The following is a 16,496-nucleotide window of genomic DNA, read 5'->3' as shown; positions in this document are numbered from 1 at the left end:
TACGTGTAGGTATAAACCTCACATTATACTCTGTGAGATACAGAACTATGTCTTTCATATTGTTGCAAAGCTAACATGGAATTTCATAGACCTTAAGGTTTAAGATAACATTCAGGTAAGACACAGTCAAATAAAGTCTTTTAAAATATTTAGTTCTACATACACATATTATTGATCTGGAACTATGCCCCCCACACATGCTACAAGGGTTTACAATTCTCCTTCAAAGTAAATCCATTTTAAAATAAAAGTTTTTCATATTTATAACTGATAGCTATGCTGGGTAATGTATAAAATTCAAAGCTATTTTATTCCTTTTTGGTTGTCATAGTTTACAGCAGCTGCTAAACAACTTACATTTCAACGATATCTCCTGACAGCATATATTCAGTTCTTCGTAAACTATCATAGGTTATAAAATACAGTTTTATTGTATCCGTTTCATAGTTGTTTAAGGACATCTGTTCTAACTGCAATGTAGCAATATGATTGATCTATGTGCCTTCACATTCAGAAGGGTTTCTGAGATTCATTAGAGTCAGTAACATGAGAATTTTCAATGAATGTGGAAATCAGACTAACAATGGCAAGTGATGGAAAAAAAACACCCCACTAAAAATGTATTTTATATATAAAATATTACTTTGATACAGAAGTTCACCGTTTAACATGATTATAACCTGCCCTGCATTGCAAAAAATCATAGGTATTTCAAAATGAAAGATACACAAAAAGCTGCCTTCTGGTGGAGCTGTTGCTACAGATTCCACTGAAGGACAAAAATGTTGTATAAAAGGAAAGAAAATTTGGAATAAAAATACTGCTTACTTATCTTTGAAGAACATAAGAGAAAGCAATAGCTACTACTGATTTAAATAATCAGAAAGATACAACCTGGAAACCCATGTAAGCATGAAAGTTTAATCATGACAAGAATTTCAAGCTGTCCTTAATTTCTCAAACTACAATATGAGGATTATTTCTATTTCTTACTGCACTCCTAAAATCAACTCAAAGATGGTTACAGACACGTACAAACTTTTCTGCAGTTTGTACATCTGATTTTGGAAGGATTGATGATTTGCAAATTCTCTTTACTCAACTCGATGGTGGTGCTAAAGATCAATGACATAAAAACAAATTTGCTTTTATTCTACACGTTTTTTTACACAATGTATATAAGAAGTAAATATACATATAAGGAACACTTCTTGGTAAAAAGTGGAAGCTGAAGAAGCAATGAGTTTACTAATTTTAAGTCTTAGAGCAAGACCATGCATGGCAGAAGACTGAAATCCAGAAGGAGCGACCTTTGAACATGTTCTAATCACTCCAACTAGGCTGCATTTTGCTCCCTCAGTTATGTAGACTACCTGTGCATACAGCAATACATTTACTGCACAAATGAATACTATGTGTGGGGATTCACTGAAAACAGCTGTATGAAGTTATCGGACAGATTTGAAAGCCAGAGGGAAGAATTAGATCTACTCATGATCAGATGTATATCACAGGCTATTAAACTGTAGATGACCAACAAAAAACACTGAACATCAGATCTAAACCTGAATGAACCATGCAGTGGGTCCCTCTGAATATACTCTACTCACAGACAATTCCCTGCTGACTGCTTATATTTGTCAGCTGATCAGTTCTAAATTCATTCAAGGGGTGCTTTATCAATATTGTATGCTGCTCATTTTTAAACAAATATTTACAATGGTCTTAACATGTTACATCTAAGCGGTTCCCTTACCAATGGTAACTTTATCAACAAAATTAGATTTTTTGAACAGGATGTATTTGCTATAAAATGACCTTGACTATCATCAACCATATTACCAACCTTTAAAACTCTGTTAACTGAATCCCAAACCAGGTTTTCAACGACACCAGACTAACTGGCCAACATTAACTTTTTCATTTCAGCTACCCATTTGAATACTGGCACAGCATCACTACTCTCAAAGTCTTCAGAAATGTTGTAGGCATATAAAAATATAATAAAATTTAACACCAGCATACCAAAAAGGCCCCCAACTACTCTTTTAAAAGCTTCTGTGTTAAACAACTTGGGATGATTATAGAAAATGAATTAGCATCCTCACGTGACTACTCTATTTTTTCAAATATTGGAATGAAATTACATCATTAAACACGTAAGTCCATATGCCAAAAACTTATACCACATCTATGAATAGCTGGTGCCATGGCAGCTATCTCAGAAAAGAAAACAAGAAGTAAATCAACAGATACTGTGGACTAACTGATACTGTACTGGTACAGAGAGTCCCTTTGCACAAAGGCAGAGGTATACAGGTAGGGAAGACCATGGAAGCTGAATTTCAGCACTGTTGGCTGTAGCGACGGACTAAGTGGTTAATCCTTATGTGAGAAAGATTACGTTTGCTTTCTAAATCACCTCTTCCAGAAATGACGTTCTTGTTATTAAATCTTAAAACCTCAATGCCCACCTAGCAAACTGGAGAGGAGAAACCTGACAAGGCTGTATGCGTAAGACACACCAACACTTCAGTCGACTGAATGAGATTTGAAAAACTTCTCTCTCAAAGACAAATATGTTGCCTTTTACACTTGATTTATGTAGAGAAAGACGGCCACAAAGGACTATTATGAAAAGCTACAGCTATATTAAATTACAATTTAAATGACTAACCTATTATATCTAAACACTTTTTTCAAGTGATGCTTCTGAAGCTACAGAAGCTGATCAAGGCAGTAAGATCAAAGAACTGTCTTTACAATCATATTGTACTTCACTGAATAATAGAGCAGTACATTTTACTTTAAAAGTTCATTTTGTTTTAGTCATGTAATTTGTATTAACCAAACCTGACATGTCTAAATATTCTTATCAATTTCCTTATAATTAAACTACTCAGAAATTAATGAGACCGCTATTCTCTTTATTTAATTGAGTTCCATTTGTCCAGTCTTGCAGATTTACACCACGTTTGAGTCTATTTAGTGAGTACTGAGAAAACGCATTGGATATATGATGAAATCAACTAAATGTATAATGTTGATGTATCTCAAATAGTTAAAACCAACTAATGTTGCTCTGATATAATGCAAAATATTACTTTGTAAATCAAGCTCTTATTTGTACAACTACCCACTTATTGATACATCTCTTCTCATTTGAAACCTTCATTTATCAGCGTACCACAAAGTTCCAATGCTGTGTTGATCATTCACTATGGAAGACTGCTACTACAGGCCTCTGTTTGGGCCCTATAGATCCCTGGAGTTAATTTGTACCTAACATTTTACAGCATTGACCCTACAATAGTTTATATCGGGGCACCGCAGCAGTGTTTACTCTTCTAATGTTGGATCTGCCTCTCAGAGTTGTGTTATGTCCTTTACTTAAGCCAGACTCATTGTTTATTATTGTTTCACCTATAATAAAACAAGAAGTATGATGCTGAGATATAAATGGAGTATGAGGTTATCTAGTTTTACAGCAGCTCCTGCAAGTATCTTTATATAGCTGCTGAAAAGTTATTCTGTGATTTCATACACTGAATATTCTTCAGTGGACTGTAACAAACATTCCTCTGCATCTTATAACAGTACTCTGTCAAATAGTGCAGCTGTGTGTGATTTTGTACCACTTCGTACCAGGCAAAATAATAATACAAGGTGTAAAATACAGAAGGATCACATACTAAGTGCTCAGAACTACTGCAGACTTTTGCTGCTCTTCTCCTGCTTCAGTCCTTTAAGCAGTTAGCTTTTCAGTAATGAGACTTTATCACTGTAAGAAGCAATTATTTTCCATTACTCACTGTATAATGCAGTTGATGACTGCAATATCTGGGTTTCATTCATTTTGGAACTATTTTTAAGTACTATATCACACACCTGCAGGTTGTCAGCTACTATTGTGACAAGCTGTCCAGCCTACCTGATTATTCAAGATTCTAGGAGGGAACATATATAACAGAACCTGCTGAAAGTGAACGTGTTTTGGTTGTGTGTTTTACTTGGTAAGTTCTAAAAAATGTCTGGTAATGACACCTTAAATTTCAAAGCTACTCAAAGGCATTTTAATATTCAAGACATCCGAGTCTCAAAATTGATAGAAACTATATAGAGAAAATACTGTGGGTTTAGACTTACTGGTGGGAAACAAGAGTTCCAGGTTGCTGTATCATCACTGCTTGTACTTATGCTAACATTGCAGTTGTCTATCTGCGACGCACTCAGTCCATGCGAGATCCCAGTATCCCTCAATTCTTCATTTTGTTGTCTCTTCATGCTAGCCAGCATCTGTAGTTCAGATGAACTCAGTCTATTTGACTGGTAGTTTTTCCAGTCATACTCCTGTGAAATAAAATGGAAAAGTCAACAATATAGACAGGATCATGGAACAGAATACATGTATGAAACAGATATATTGGAGAATCTTCTGGGGAATCTTCAAGAACCTAAAATACTAAAAGAGAAACAAAATGTTTACTAGAAAAGATTAGTTAACAGATTTCTGTTTGACTATGAAGATCAGGCATATTTACACATAATTAAAGGAAGGAAGAAGAACACAAACACTGCTACGGACTGTAGTTTGGATCCAGGGTGTTTGGTGAAGTTGCTGTTCCACTGCAATTAGAAGATAAAAGCAGGCTTTCAGAAGTTAAAAAATCCAGCAGCTAAAATTGCTACAGCACTAAATGCCAATCTTGAAATAAACCCAATCACACAGTTATCATAGTATCATAAACACCATCAACATAACATTTAGTTATTTGTCAAGCACAGCATAAAATTTCTCTGGAAAGCTACACGTCAGCACTAAATTTTAAAAGTTATTTTGGTAACTTGCTAGCGTATACATTTTAAAATAAACATCACTATATTTTCATTTTTCTTTACATTCATCGGTTGAATTGTTAATGTAAGTCTAATTGTTACATCAAACATGATCCACCGGCCAAGAGCTAAAAACACGTATTGACTATTTTGCAGTTTGTACTTACACCTCGCACAAAACCTCATGATAAGATTTTTTAAGTTCACCCAATCTGCTGTGGCATTACCTTCATTTAAAGAACTTGTCCGTAAAGAAAAACTTTCCCTTTTTTAAAGGGCCCACATAGACTGCTCTTTCTCAAAGGAATAGATCTAATACTTGAGGCCTCCAGTTTTGGTTCTGATTGGAATTACAAAGGATTTCTGCTTGAAAAGTGAATCCAAGTAGTGACCAGGAGTTCAGAGAATTTAGATCACTGGCAGCTGGGCAGTGGGCTGCAAGACACTACATAACAGTATCCCAGAGAGGGACAGTGCTTTGATTCTAGTGAAGAGAGGGCGGCTTTTCAGACCAGGAGTTTATCACGTTCCTGGCAGAAGGGGCAATCTCACAGCCTGTTGTGCTGTGGGGAGGTACAGGGTGACTGAAGACCTCAAGGGCACAAGCAAGTCAGCAGTACTAATGCCACGAACATTGCTAACTTTTTCCTGCTATGAACTTCAGTGTGTAGTGTTTCAGTGTTTTCTGGGGGTACAAAAGTCACCTTACCCCCTGAAGACACACTGAAATATTACACACTGGAATTACTACTACAACCTCCTCTGCTTTATTCCTGTGTATATGAGACACATATCTAAGTCTTCTGTGTGGTTTATAATATGAATTGGTCACACCTGAGACATCGGAAAACTCAAAATGCAGCTTTATCTTAGTAAGAGAAGTAGTCCAGCTCAATACCTTCACGGTATCGTTCAATACCTTCAGGCTATGATGTCACATAAACATGACATTTGCTTTTAAAAACACTCATATATATATTAGAGTGATTAATATTAAATAGGTTCCATTATTCAGTTCCACAGAGGAATGATGTATACAGCCCACAAAAAATGTCAAACATTGGACATTGATTTCCATACTTTAAGGAAATCATGCAAAAAGATATCTATATAGCCTAGATTTTCATGTATATTGCTTAATATTTCACAGGCAAAGTGCTCACTTTCACTAGAAAGATTATATGATGTCACTGCTGAAAAAGGAGGTTATTTGCAGTGACACATGGTACTTTTTTCTGTTTTAGGGAGTTCCATATACCCTCATAAAACTGTATTTTCTCAGAATCAGAAAAGCATTATTGTTAGTCCTATCCCCCTTTCCTGCCAGCTTTTTTGTCTTTGGGAGCAGAGCAAAGCCAGATCATGAAGGATACTATATTTCTTATTTCCCCTCCGGCCGTTTAACTGGGGTTATGCTCACAGATTCATTCACAGTGCTGAACTCCAAGTATAGGATGTGCAGTACAATGCACGGGGGAAGGGAACTTTGGATCAAGGACAGATGGAGAAACCCTTCCTTTTTAGTAATACATGTAATGGCAATGAACAGAACCTTGATTTCAGCTCAAGCTCTAGAATATTTTACTACGTATTTGCGAAAATAGCTTTAGAATAAAAATCTGAAGCATATTTTTATTTCCTCATGGCTGCCATAAAAGAAATCAACAGTTATTATCTCAATAGTATGTAAAATAATACTTCCTATTTTAATTCTAGTTAAGAAATTAAGTACCATTCATTAAAGATTGCTGCCCAACATTACGATGTGGGAGTAGCAACTCTATCATGTATTTTTGATGTTTCATTTTGACTACCATGATAATAGCTTTCACTTAAAGACATCTATTGCAAATAACTGGTCAAAAAGAAAATTAGCACTGAAATAATAAAGTAAACCACCTTTGATGGGAAATGCGCCTGCAAGTTGACAATCAGTGGTAAATGTATCACATAAAACAGGATTTACAACTGAAGGGCGCTCACATGGAAACAGCTGCATGTGCAAGTATGTCTTTTTCACAAAGTTTTGCAATTAATTGCCCATTGCAAACATTTTGGATTTTTTACTATGTATCTCAAATTCTGAAGTCAAATATCTTTGCAAAGACTTTTTCTATGGGATTACCTCAAGCAGTCAGAGGCTATTTTGTGGCACAGATAAACATAGTCTGCCATTTTTTACAAGGTATAAGAAGACGACAAGCTGTGAGCACAGCTGCCATCCCTTTCTTACCTCTGGCATTTGAGGTCCAAGCTTCGTTCTTGAACAGTGTGATTATTACTACCATTTTTAATCCTAAAATAATACATTACATTTTTTCTAGACCTTTACTGAATGTAAGTTATTAGCTCAGTTACAATTAGTTACTTGTTCACTTCATTCAAAGCTCGCTATGTTACCTCTGGAAAGTCTGCTTTGCTCTGATGTATTAATATTCTACCAGATCTACAGCTGCTATAACTTTTATTGATCTTACTGAAGATGCTGATTTCCTGTTAATTTTCCTTTATAGAAGCCTTCTGCATTTATTTGATTATTGTAAGAAAAGCTTTGGCTTATCTTTCTTACCTCATATACTAAGCAACTGGCACGCAGTCATTAAAATGACAATATGAACTAGCACTATGCAGAATAAAAGCACTAAGCATTGAAAGAACATTTTTTTCATTCTTTTTTTTAACAAAGGCAGAACATTGCCCAACCCTGCTTGTCTTTTCTTTTACACCTATGAAGCATATCTATGATGCATAGATTTTTTGAATTTTTACCAAACAATTCAAAACAATTGGGTTTTTTTGCCCAGCTTATTTCAAATCGTCATTCTGTTTTCTTTTCTTGTAATGGTCTCAGTCTAGAAATACCATACTCAGAAAGGAGAATAGTGTCACGACAATTTTTGGTGTTAAAATCCTGTACAATAAACTCCTTGTAATAAAGGAGAAATAGTTTGGACTATTTATTCTGTAGCTTCAGATGACTACTACAAAAAAGCCTCTTCACAAATTTTATATTGTTTTAGCCAATTTTCAAAGAAAGAATTTGAAAACTGAATTTGAGATTAAGTTCACTTTGTAATTTAGGAGAAACTTTTGATGTAAGAAGTAATTTTGCAATACTTGTAAATTTGTCTAAAATTAATATTTCATTTAGTAATTAAAAGCTTATCTTGTCTTTTTGCATATCCTCCCCTTATGATAAAGTATTTTTATTAAGCGCTTAAAGCTTCTGCTAGATTGACAAAACCTGTTGTTTAAAAGATTTTTTTTCATATATAATGACATTTGCATTCTTCTAGGTTCAAATGATTTATTCAGAATTGTTTGAATGTAGTTATACGTGTGGAAAACTTTAATTAACAGCTATCTACATGCTTGCAATATTACCCAGAGGGCTGTACTTCTTTCTTAATTAAAAATATTTGAACTTAATAATAGAGAACTCTATTAAAACATGAATAAAACACTGCAAGCAACCAGGTCCTTAAAGTGTATGAAGTAGTTAGCAAATCAATTGCAGGAAGAGTTGGTTAAGCATTTTTTTCTTTACCAGTCCTCTGTATGAGCAGATTAGAAAACACTACTCTGTAAACTCCCAATCTAATACCCTTTCATACAAAACTATCCTGTCTCATATAATTCTTAAAACAATGAGGAGTGTTTCAAAACAGAAATAAAATAATTACATGCCCACAGCCAACAAAAAACTCTAGTGCTGTCTCACTGTAGTTAACAATATGTCAGCACTTCTTCTCTTGAACCTTGTGGGGACTTAGAACACTAGTTTCTTCCTGCAAAACTGCCCAGCAGATACACAAAAAGCTCTACATATGTATGTGATCAGAAAAAGGCCACATTCAAATAACTTATTATAATTATTTTAAAATTATTGGAAATATTCTTAATAAACATTAATAAAAATATGTATTTGACTTTCTGATATAAAAGTATGTTCACCTAGCACTTATAGAATAAACAACCACTGTTAAAAAGGAGTCAGTGGCGTGCAAATTTGTCTTCAAATTTTGACCATGGCCTGGTACAAAATGAAGTATCAAAGAACTCCAAGGAAAGGCTTCTGGATGGGAAAATTTTACTACTTGATGAAATCAAGTACGACAGCTAAATCTGCCATATACTTTCATCTTATATTTTACAGCAATACAACAAAGGCTGTAACTCCTGAGTTTCTATACATTGATAATAGGCTTTGTCATTGCAAAAAATACTTACAAGCAACAAATTACACGTGCAATACATTTACAGCTACAAGTGCAGTATGGTAATAACCCTAATGTCTAGTTTAGTAAACAACTATTTATCGAGCAGAAGAAAAATGACAGCCCTTTTCCTTCGTGTTTTACGACAAAATATCACAAAAAAAGTTGTAAAATATACCTAACACTTTAAAAACTTAATTGAAACCCACCTGCATAGTCTATATTTAGTTATGTTCTACAGGACAAAGTTGATCACTGCATTAAACACTGGTAACAACTTTTAGGAAGTAATCAGCATACTTCATTTGTTATGGACAAATAGATCACAGTTATGATTAGTAATAAACATAGTTGAATTTCAAGTGGCATAATTTTCCAAAACTGAAAAAAAAAATAAAAATCAAGGAACAAGGGAGGAATACATTTAATAACAAAAATGCGAACAGTTACTGGAAACGAGAATAAATACATTCCTGTAGATAAAACTAGGAGGGAAAAGGAATGTAAAGTGTAAACTAATTTTGTTATACACTTACAGACAGGTAGATGGATATGAACACATCTACAAAACACAGAATCAGCTTATCAGTATCAACTGGTGTCTTCCTATCACTAAAAATTACAGAAACATTTTTTTACTTCTTCCCAAATATAAAGGAACACATGCATTGCATTTTCCCACATTTTCTACATCACTAGTGGCAATTCTAATGTATGTTCAGGATAATAAACATATAGAACATACGCCACTATTGGTAGGATTTTCTGGGTTTTGTTGTTTTTGGTTTTTTTTCTTTTTATTATCTTTAAGATTACCAGCCAGTGATGTTTTTCATCACCATAAAGTCTCAGCACTGCTTCTGATTTTCACCTGCATTATTGTATTTCATTCCCCATGCTTCCCCCTAATCTGCTTCCTTCCCAAAGGAAACCAGTCTCCACACCCTTCGTGGAAAATTATGTTCTGTCTTTACCAGGAAAAGTGCAAAGCCTTTACACAATCTAATAAACTACTTGCAGAATACAGGAAGAGATTTCCAGAACCCTCAATCAGAGAGAGTATCTCACAGGACTGTGAGATACATAAACCCCAACCCCTACACCCATACTAAAAGAGACTAATTTCACAAAAAGACACTGAAGCATCAGTGGCATGGCAGTATGCGCATTGCCCTACCAAAGATACACAGAAAAGCTGAATGTATGCTTTCCTAGATACTATCCTTTAATCTGATAGCCCAGTTTGGATTGCTCTCCCTATCCCCATGCCCAGATTTCTATATCCACAAACAGCTGTAGTGTGGTCCATCCTCAGCAGCCATAGCAGCCAAAAGTAGGTAAGTAGAACAGTTCTGCTCAATGACCCTGCCGCAGCTGCAACAGCCTTGTCCCATGGAAGTGGTCACTCCTGCTTCCCCTTTCACAGATGCTGTCAAATCAAATAACTAAAATTAACAATATCAACAAGTAACAGAATCGCTACAGGTTAAAATTCCCATAGCAGAATGACAACACATCCCCTGACTGGAATGGTGACTGCGGTATCCTACAGCAGATGAGACAAGATAGGACAGAAAACATAATAATGATGGAAGACGTTCATTTCCTTCATGCAAACCAGGTATACTTCATGTTGCAAGACATTACTGTAGGTAAATTTTTCCAAAGAATACATAACTGCTTCATACAGACACAAAAAAAGGAGCATCTATTCTTTTGGTCCCCAGTAGTGTGCAATACGTGGTTCAAGATATTACTAGCCACAAACCACGCTTACATTAATGATCATGCAGTATACATTCAACATCCTTCAGTAAAAATGACAAAAATAATTTACAAAACAGCAATTCTGGGACTGAATATCAGAAAACTCCTTGACCTGTAGAAGAGACAATTGCAGGGGAATATGACATACAGCCATCAAATAGTAAGTGGCACAAGTAAGAATAATAACTAAAAAGAAAAGTTTATTTATCGTTTCTTATAAAAAACACAAGAAAGAGAAAGCACTAGGAATGAGATAGCGCACTCAAATAAGAGGAGAAACGTATTTTTTCCCCACAAATAGCAGTTAAACTCCGAAATTCACTGCCAAGAGGCAAAGGCCACATAGATGCAAAAAGCAACTACACAAATCTGTGGAAAAAAATTCCACCACCAGTTATTTACTGCAAAGACACAACATTTCACTGAAGAAATTGCTAAGTTGGAAGGAAGCCTGCAGGGCATGCTGGAGAAGTATTGCTGGATGCTCGCTCTGTCCTTGCATGTTTTTTTCCCTAGCCATCTCTGACTGACCGCTGCTGGACAGAAGACGCTGACTATGTAAGCCTTTGGTCTCACAGGGTATCAGCTGACATCTGAAAAAAAGATCTCTGAAGCCTAAGGAAGAAGTTTGGCCTGTTCCACTCTGAGATGCCTAGGCATAAATCTGATCTACTCATAACACATTTAGAGAAGAGGTCACATGTTAAAAGATACGGATCTACAGTAATTCTAAGCCCAAAAGAATTCTCTGCATAAGCATGGAACAGGAACATACTGTCTCATTTGTGACTTACAGAATACACTTGATTCTTAAGTTCCAGTTCCTGATCCGAAGAACGTTATTATAAGCTTAAGAGACAACAATTACCTATTACAAAGTATTTAAGAACATAATTAGCTCATGACAAACTTGTTCTTCAAATTACTGAATGTTTCCATAAGGAGGATCCAGGAGGAAAAATCTAGGAATAAAACACCACTTTGGTGAATGTAACAATTCCTTTAGTAGCCTGGCAATGTAGCCTATGACACAGCCTTACTGCTGCCCCTCAATCACATAATTTATTATGTTTCAGGGCTGTCGCAGAGAGACTACGAAGTACATAGATTAATGAGTGACAATAGACAGAGCATTAAGATATCAATTCAAAGTCTGTCAACTTTCCTTTGTAATCTTTCAGCCCAGAACTTTCTAATTCACATATTTCCAAAATGTAAGTTGCTTAATGACACCTCTTTTCATCTATAAACCTCTGTGATTTCTGTTTTATTTGGTGTACTATTTTGTGTGCGACGAAAACCTATGAAATCAACTTTTGACAGACTGAGCTCAGTAAATACTGTTATGATGAAACCAGAATATATATGGATGAAAGACTTATTATTTCTCACTTCATGCAAATGGATATATCCAATATAGATTCTCTATACAATCTAATAATTTAATTTCAAAGTAAAAAAATCACTTACACAAGTCTGTGTTGTAAGACACGGATTTTCTCTTGAGATTTTCTTGAGAGACTTTTTACTGATGGATCTTTTTAATTGATCAGAAACTCCTTCATATCTTTCAGTTTTTTCAGATTCATTTGGAATTACTTTAAAGAATTCAGATTTATTTCCAGTTGGAGAAAGAGAAAGGGTAGGCTTTAAGCTGCTCTGACAGCTAACAGAATCTGTTTTTCTCACAGTGGAACTCTGTGGTTTTGATAAGACGGTCTCTTTGAGGTTATGCTTGCTGTGTTCCTTATTCTTCAAGTATTCATTTCTCCATGACATACTCTTTAACGGGATCTCTTTAAAAACTGCTGAATCAGATGTTCCTTGCCTGCTGTGGCTGATCTCGAGGTTGTCAGTACCCTGGATGAATTCATTGTTGTCATCCTAAATTTAGGAAACAAAGCAAGAGTGAGTCCCTCTCATCATCACAATACGGTTTTGCATAACCTAAAAATTTCAAAATGGCTCTTTAATCTCTGCTGCCTAATTCTAAATTTGTGAGGATTCTGAAAGCCAGCTGCTCTTCCTAGCAACTACATTGAACATACCATAAGCATATTCTTACATCTCAAGTAGTGAAAAGTAGAAAGAGGAGTAGAGGGAGACAAGATTACACTTTTCAAAATGTCAGTCCAAATTTAGAATGCTGGTAACTTCCCAAACTTGTGTGTTACACAATAATCATAATTTCAATAAAGTTTATTACAGCTGTAAATCAAAAGTAAGCAAAAAGTTGACGACAATCATGTTTTTGCATTGAATTATTAATATTCCATATTTTCACATCGCATCTCCAACTTAAACATAGAAAGAGTAACTCCTGTTGAGATCACTTTGCTCACCTTTGGTAATATCATTGAATATCATATTTAGTACCATTTGAATATCATCTAAGAACTCTGGAGGTTAGTTTGTTAACCTTATATTCAAGCTTCTAACAATGTCTCTGCAAAATATCCTGTGAATCAAGCGTACGTTGTTCACTCATACTCCATCTCAACAACGAACAGCAAGTCCGAACACACAGAAAGAAAAACAATGGGGAAACACATCTAGTGTTTGCCTCAATGTTCTCATTCTCAAGGAAGAAAGGATGAGAGAGGCCTCATCTTCATCTCATCACGCTGGTCCGCACCATGTGCTACCACACTGGATTGCAGGGCAGTATATACTGCAAGGTTCAATAACACACTGAAGTATCATCTTCAGTATGACTGTCATAGCCAAGGCGCAGTCTTACTGCAAATGAAAATGATGCGAGTTTGTTACTTACTTCAGTGAGTCCAGGACTGGACTACACAGAATGAAATGCACATTCAAGAAAATAATCCCTCAATTTTATTAATGAAACACGTTTTGGAAGTTTATAGTTTTATTCCCTCACTTCGTAATTTCCTTGAAACACAAATCTGTATTTCCCTCTTTTTTCATGGATTTTTATTTGCCATAAGTGATCTTAAAATCTGTGCTGGAAACCCATATTAAGTTAGATTAACTTCAGATGGAAGGTTACTAAAGAAAACACTATTTTTTCCCAGACATTAGAGATTAATGGATAATGTCGATTTATCTGAAGCTTAAATCCCTTTCACCTTTCCATGTCTCTTCAGCCATATGTATTTAGGTTCCAGAATAATTTGTTAAATACTAATTATGAAATGGTGCCAGAAACATCAATAATGTTTGCTTGATTAACTGTAGTGCATCATATGTAAACTGAAGATGAGAATGATTTTCCTGAGGAATGAGCACTTCCACTGATGTATTATATTCCTTGAAAGAACATGCAGATGTGAAGCTCCGGATACATAAAACTGACTGCTCTTGCTGGGTTGTAATTTTAGGAAGATCGTTCTAATGGCTGTAGAGGACCACCTACTAGGAGCAGATGGGATATAGTCCCTTTGTACGCTGAGCTTTAATACTGAGGTATCAATGTAAATTATCTGTCAGCCTCTGTAAGGGTACATTATCTTATTTAATCTTATTCCTTTACTCTTTGAATCATAAAAGGACAGAAACATTCTCAATTTCTTTACTGAAGGCTACACTGATGAACTTGCCTGTTACACTTAAAACAGCATTTTTGAAAGCACTACGTGGCATGTGGCCACACCTACCAGTCACACAACTCCTGCAATCAGCAAAAGTTCTTGATTTTGCTCTGGGTTTGACAGAATCCGTAAATGCTGCCATGACAAGTTTAATTATACTAATTCTCAGTCAGAAATTTAATCTGAAAGCATGGACACTCATATAATTATAAAATAAGTCACTTGATGGTGAATGGTTCCATGAGAAGATGCAATTTTTATCCTTTACTGATTATTTGACTCTGATAATTGAATAACAGCATTCAACTATTTTAGGGATTAATTAGCAACCACTAAAGGGAATTTATAAATACTTGCAGCTTTCAGTTTGCAGGCTGAAACATTTCCTCCCCAAAAGCCAAAAGTTACATAAACTGTATAATTTTAGCACATTTATTGTGCATATCTTAGGGCTTTCAGTATATTCAACATAAAGAGAGTCAACATTCACTTATTTGAAATTTATCCTGATGCATAACCTGCCCCTTATATTTTACAACTAAGTTAATATTTTTTGTAGATAATACTGATTTTCCAGAGATTTAATAAAAAAGTATATAATTCTCCTTTGCAGCTCCACTAACTTCAAACGTTGACTAGGATGAAACTAGTTAGCCCCGTTAACTGTAATTTTTTAGTTCACAATGCAGTGACATAAAAAACCCAAGGAAAACTTCTGGACTTTTTACCAGTCCAAGATAGTTAAACTATAAAGATATACAAAATCTTTTTATTTTTTTTTTAATTAAAACCAATTTTTACTTATGTTTTCCAGGAGAAAGGCAATTTTCGCTCACATTAAATTATTTAAATTGTAGGCTGAGATATCTATCTTATCTGATACATTTCAAGAGTATGCACATATCCATGTGTTATACACAAACATAACGTATTTGAATTTCAAAGAAAGCTGTAATACAATGATAATGACAAACAGTAATAGTGTGAAAACCTGTTACAATGTAGCTTATTTCAGTATGTAAAATTAATATATATTCTTAAAAAGCACTGCAAGATTCAGCATAACTTAGGCAAATAAATATTTTGTCATGTAAGTGAAGTAAACTGGGAAACATGTTGTGGTTGGGCTAAAGAATTTTGGTAATTTTGCAAAGATACCTTAAATTGCACTAAAAAAGATAGTTACAGCTTTTCCAGGATCCTCCTTCCTGTATATTCAGTGCTTTAAATAAAACTCTTCTCTAGTTTACTTCAGTAATGCAAAGTAGAGGAATCTGAATATTAAATGTGTATCCAGACTTATCAGTATAAAGCTGACTTCAAAAAGCAACACAGAATGTATCTGTACAAGGAAGAGGACGAATATGGGCAAAATATGACTGCTAAGCAATTTGTTGGTTCAGTGACTTCTTTCACATGAATGAAAGGCTTAACTATGAATTACTAATGTAGTAGTTAGACTGACAAAAAAACTCTTGATAATTTGTTAGCATGCTGTAGATTTGTTTAATGTAATTATCTTCTAGCTTTGTAACTCTAATACATCTCCAGCTGCAGTGCTGATACTACTTAAAGTGCAGTTTGCATCCAAAGATAATGAATGAAACAAAGGCTGTTCCCTAGCACACCTCTGGCATATAGGCAAAGAAAAGTTTTTAGTTTATAATACCTTAATACTTTTTAAAGAAGATAGGGATTTTCTATCAGTCTCTCTTCCATCAAACCTCTAGAATGGCCATTGATGTTGTGCCCCAATGTTCTGGTGCTGTAAAAGCAGGAGGAGTTGGCTACTGCTTTCTCTTTGTGCACTTGGCACTGGAACTCGGGGGTAGGACAATGGCATGGAAGGTTTGCCACCTTCTTCAAGAAAGGCTCAAGCACCAGCAAAGTTTAATGATGAATTTAGCTTTTGCTTAATGTATATAAATTTGTCTTGCTTTACAGCTTATCAGTTAAGTAGGCCATATGCAGTGTGTTTTGAAAGACACTTTATTTTCACTCACTTACCATAGCATGGCCTTTACTGTTTGGTACCTCTTCAGAAATTTTTGTTTGCCATTTTTACACTGCTTTGGAGACATATCTTTACAAAGGACTTTAATACACCACCACTCCCCCCCCC

General features: G+C 35.1%; 1 protein-coding gene across 1 annotated transcript in view; it reads right to left on the bottom strand.

The window, feature by feature from the left end:
• LOC104293072 (chromosome unknown open reading frame, human C3orf67) overlaps window positions 1–16,496 on the bottom strand; it is a 76,859-nt gene that overhangs the window by 22,456 nt on the left and 37,907 nt on the right. The window contains exon 12 of the mRNA XM_009892534.1: window positions 4,147–4,350. Coding sequence (XP_009890836.1) covers window positions 4,147–4,350 — 204 coding nt within the window. The remainder of the gene's footprint in view (window positions 1–4,146; window positions 4,351–16,496) is intronic.

Source organism: Charadrius vociferus, unplaced genomic scaffold (assembly GCF_000708025.1).
Source record: "Charadrius vociferus isolate BGI_N301 unplaced genomic scaffold, ASM70802v2 scaffold119, whole genome shotgun sequence".
NCBI lineage: Eukaryota > Metazoa > Chordata > Aves > Charadriiformes > Charadriidae > Charadrius > Charadrius vociferus.
Note: the sequence above shows the minus strand (reverse complement) of the source record. Positions and strands in the feature narration are given on the sequence as shown.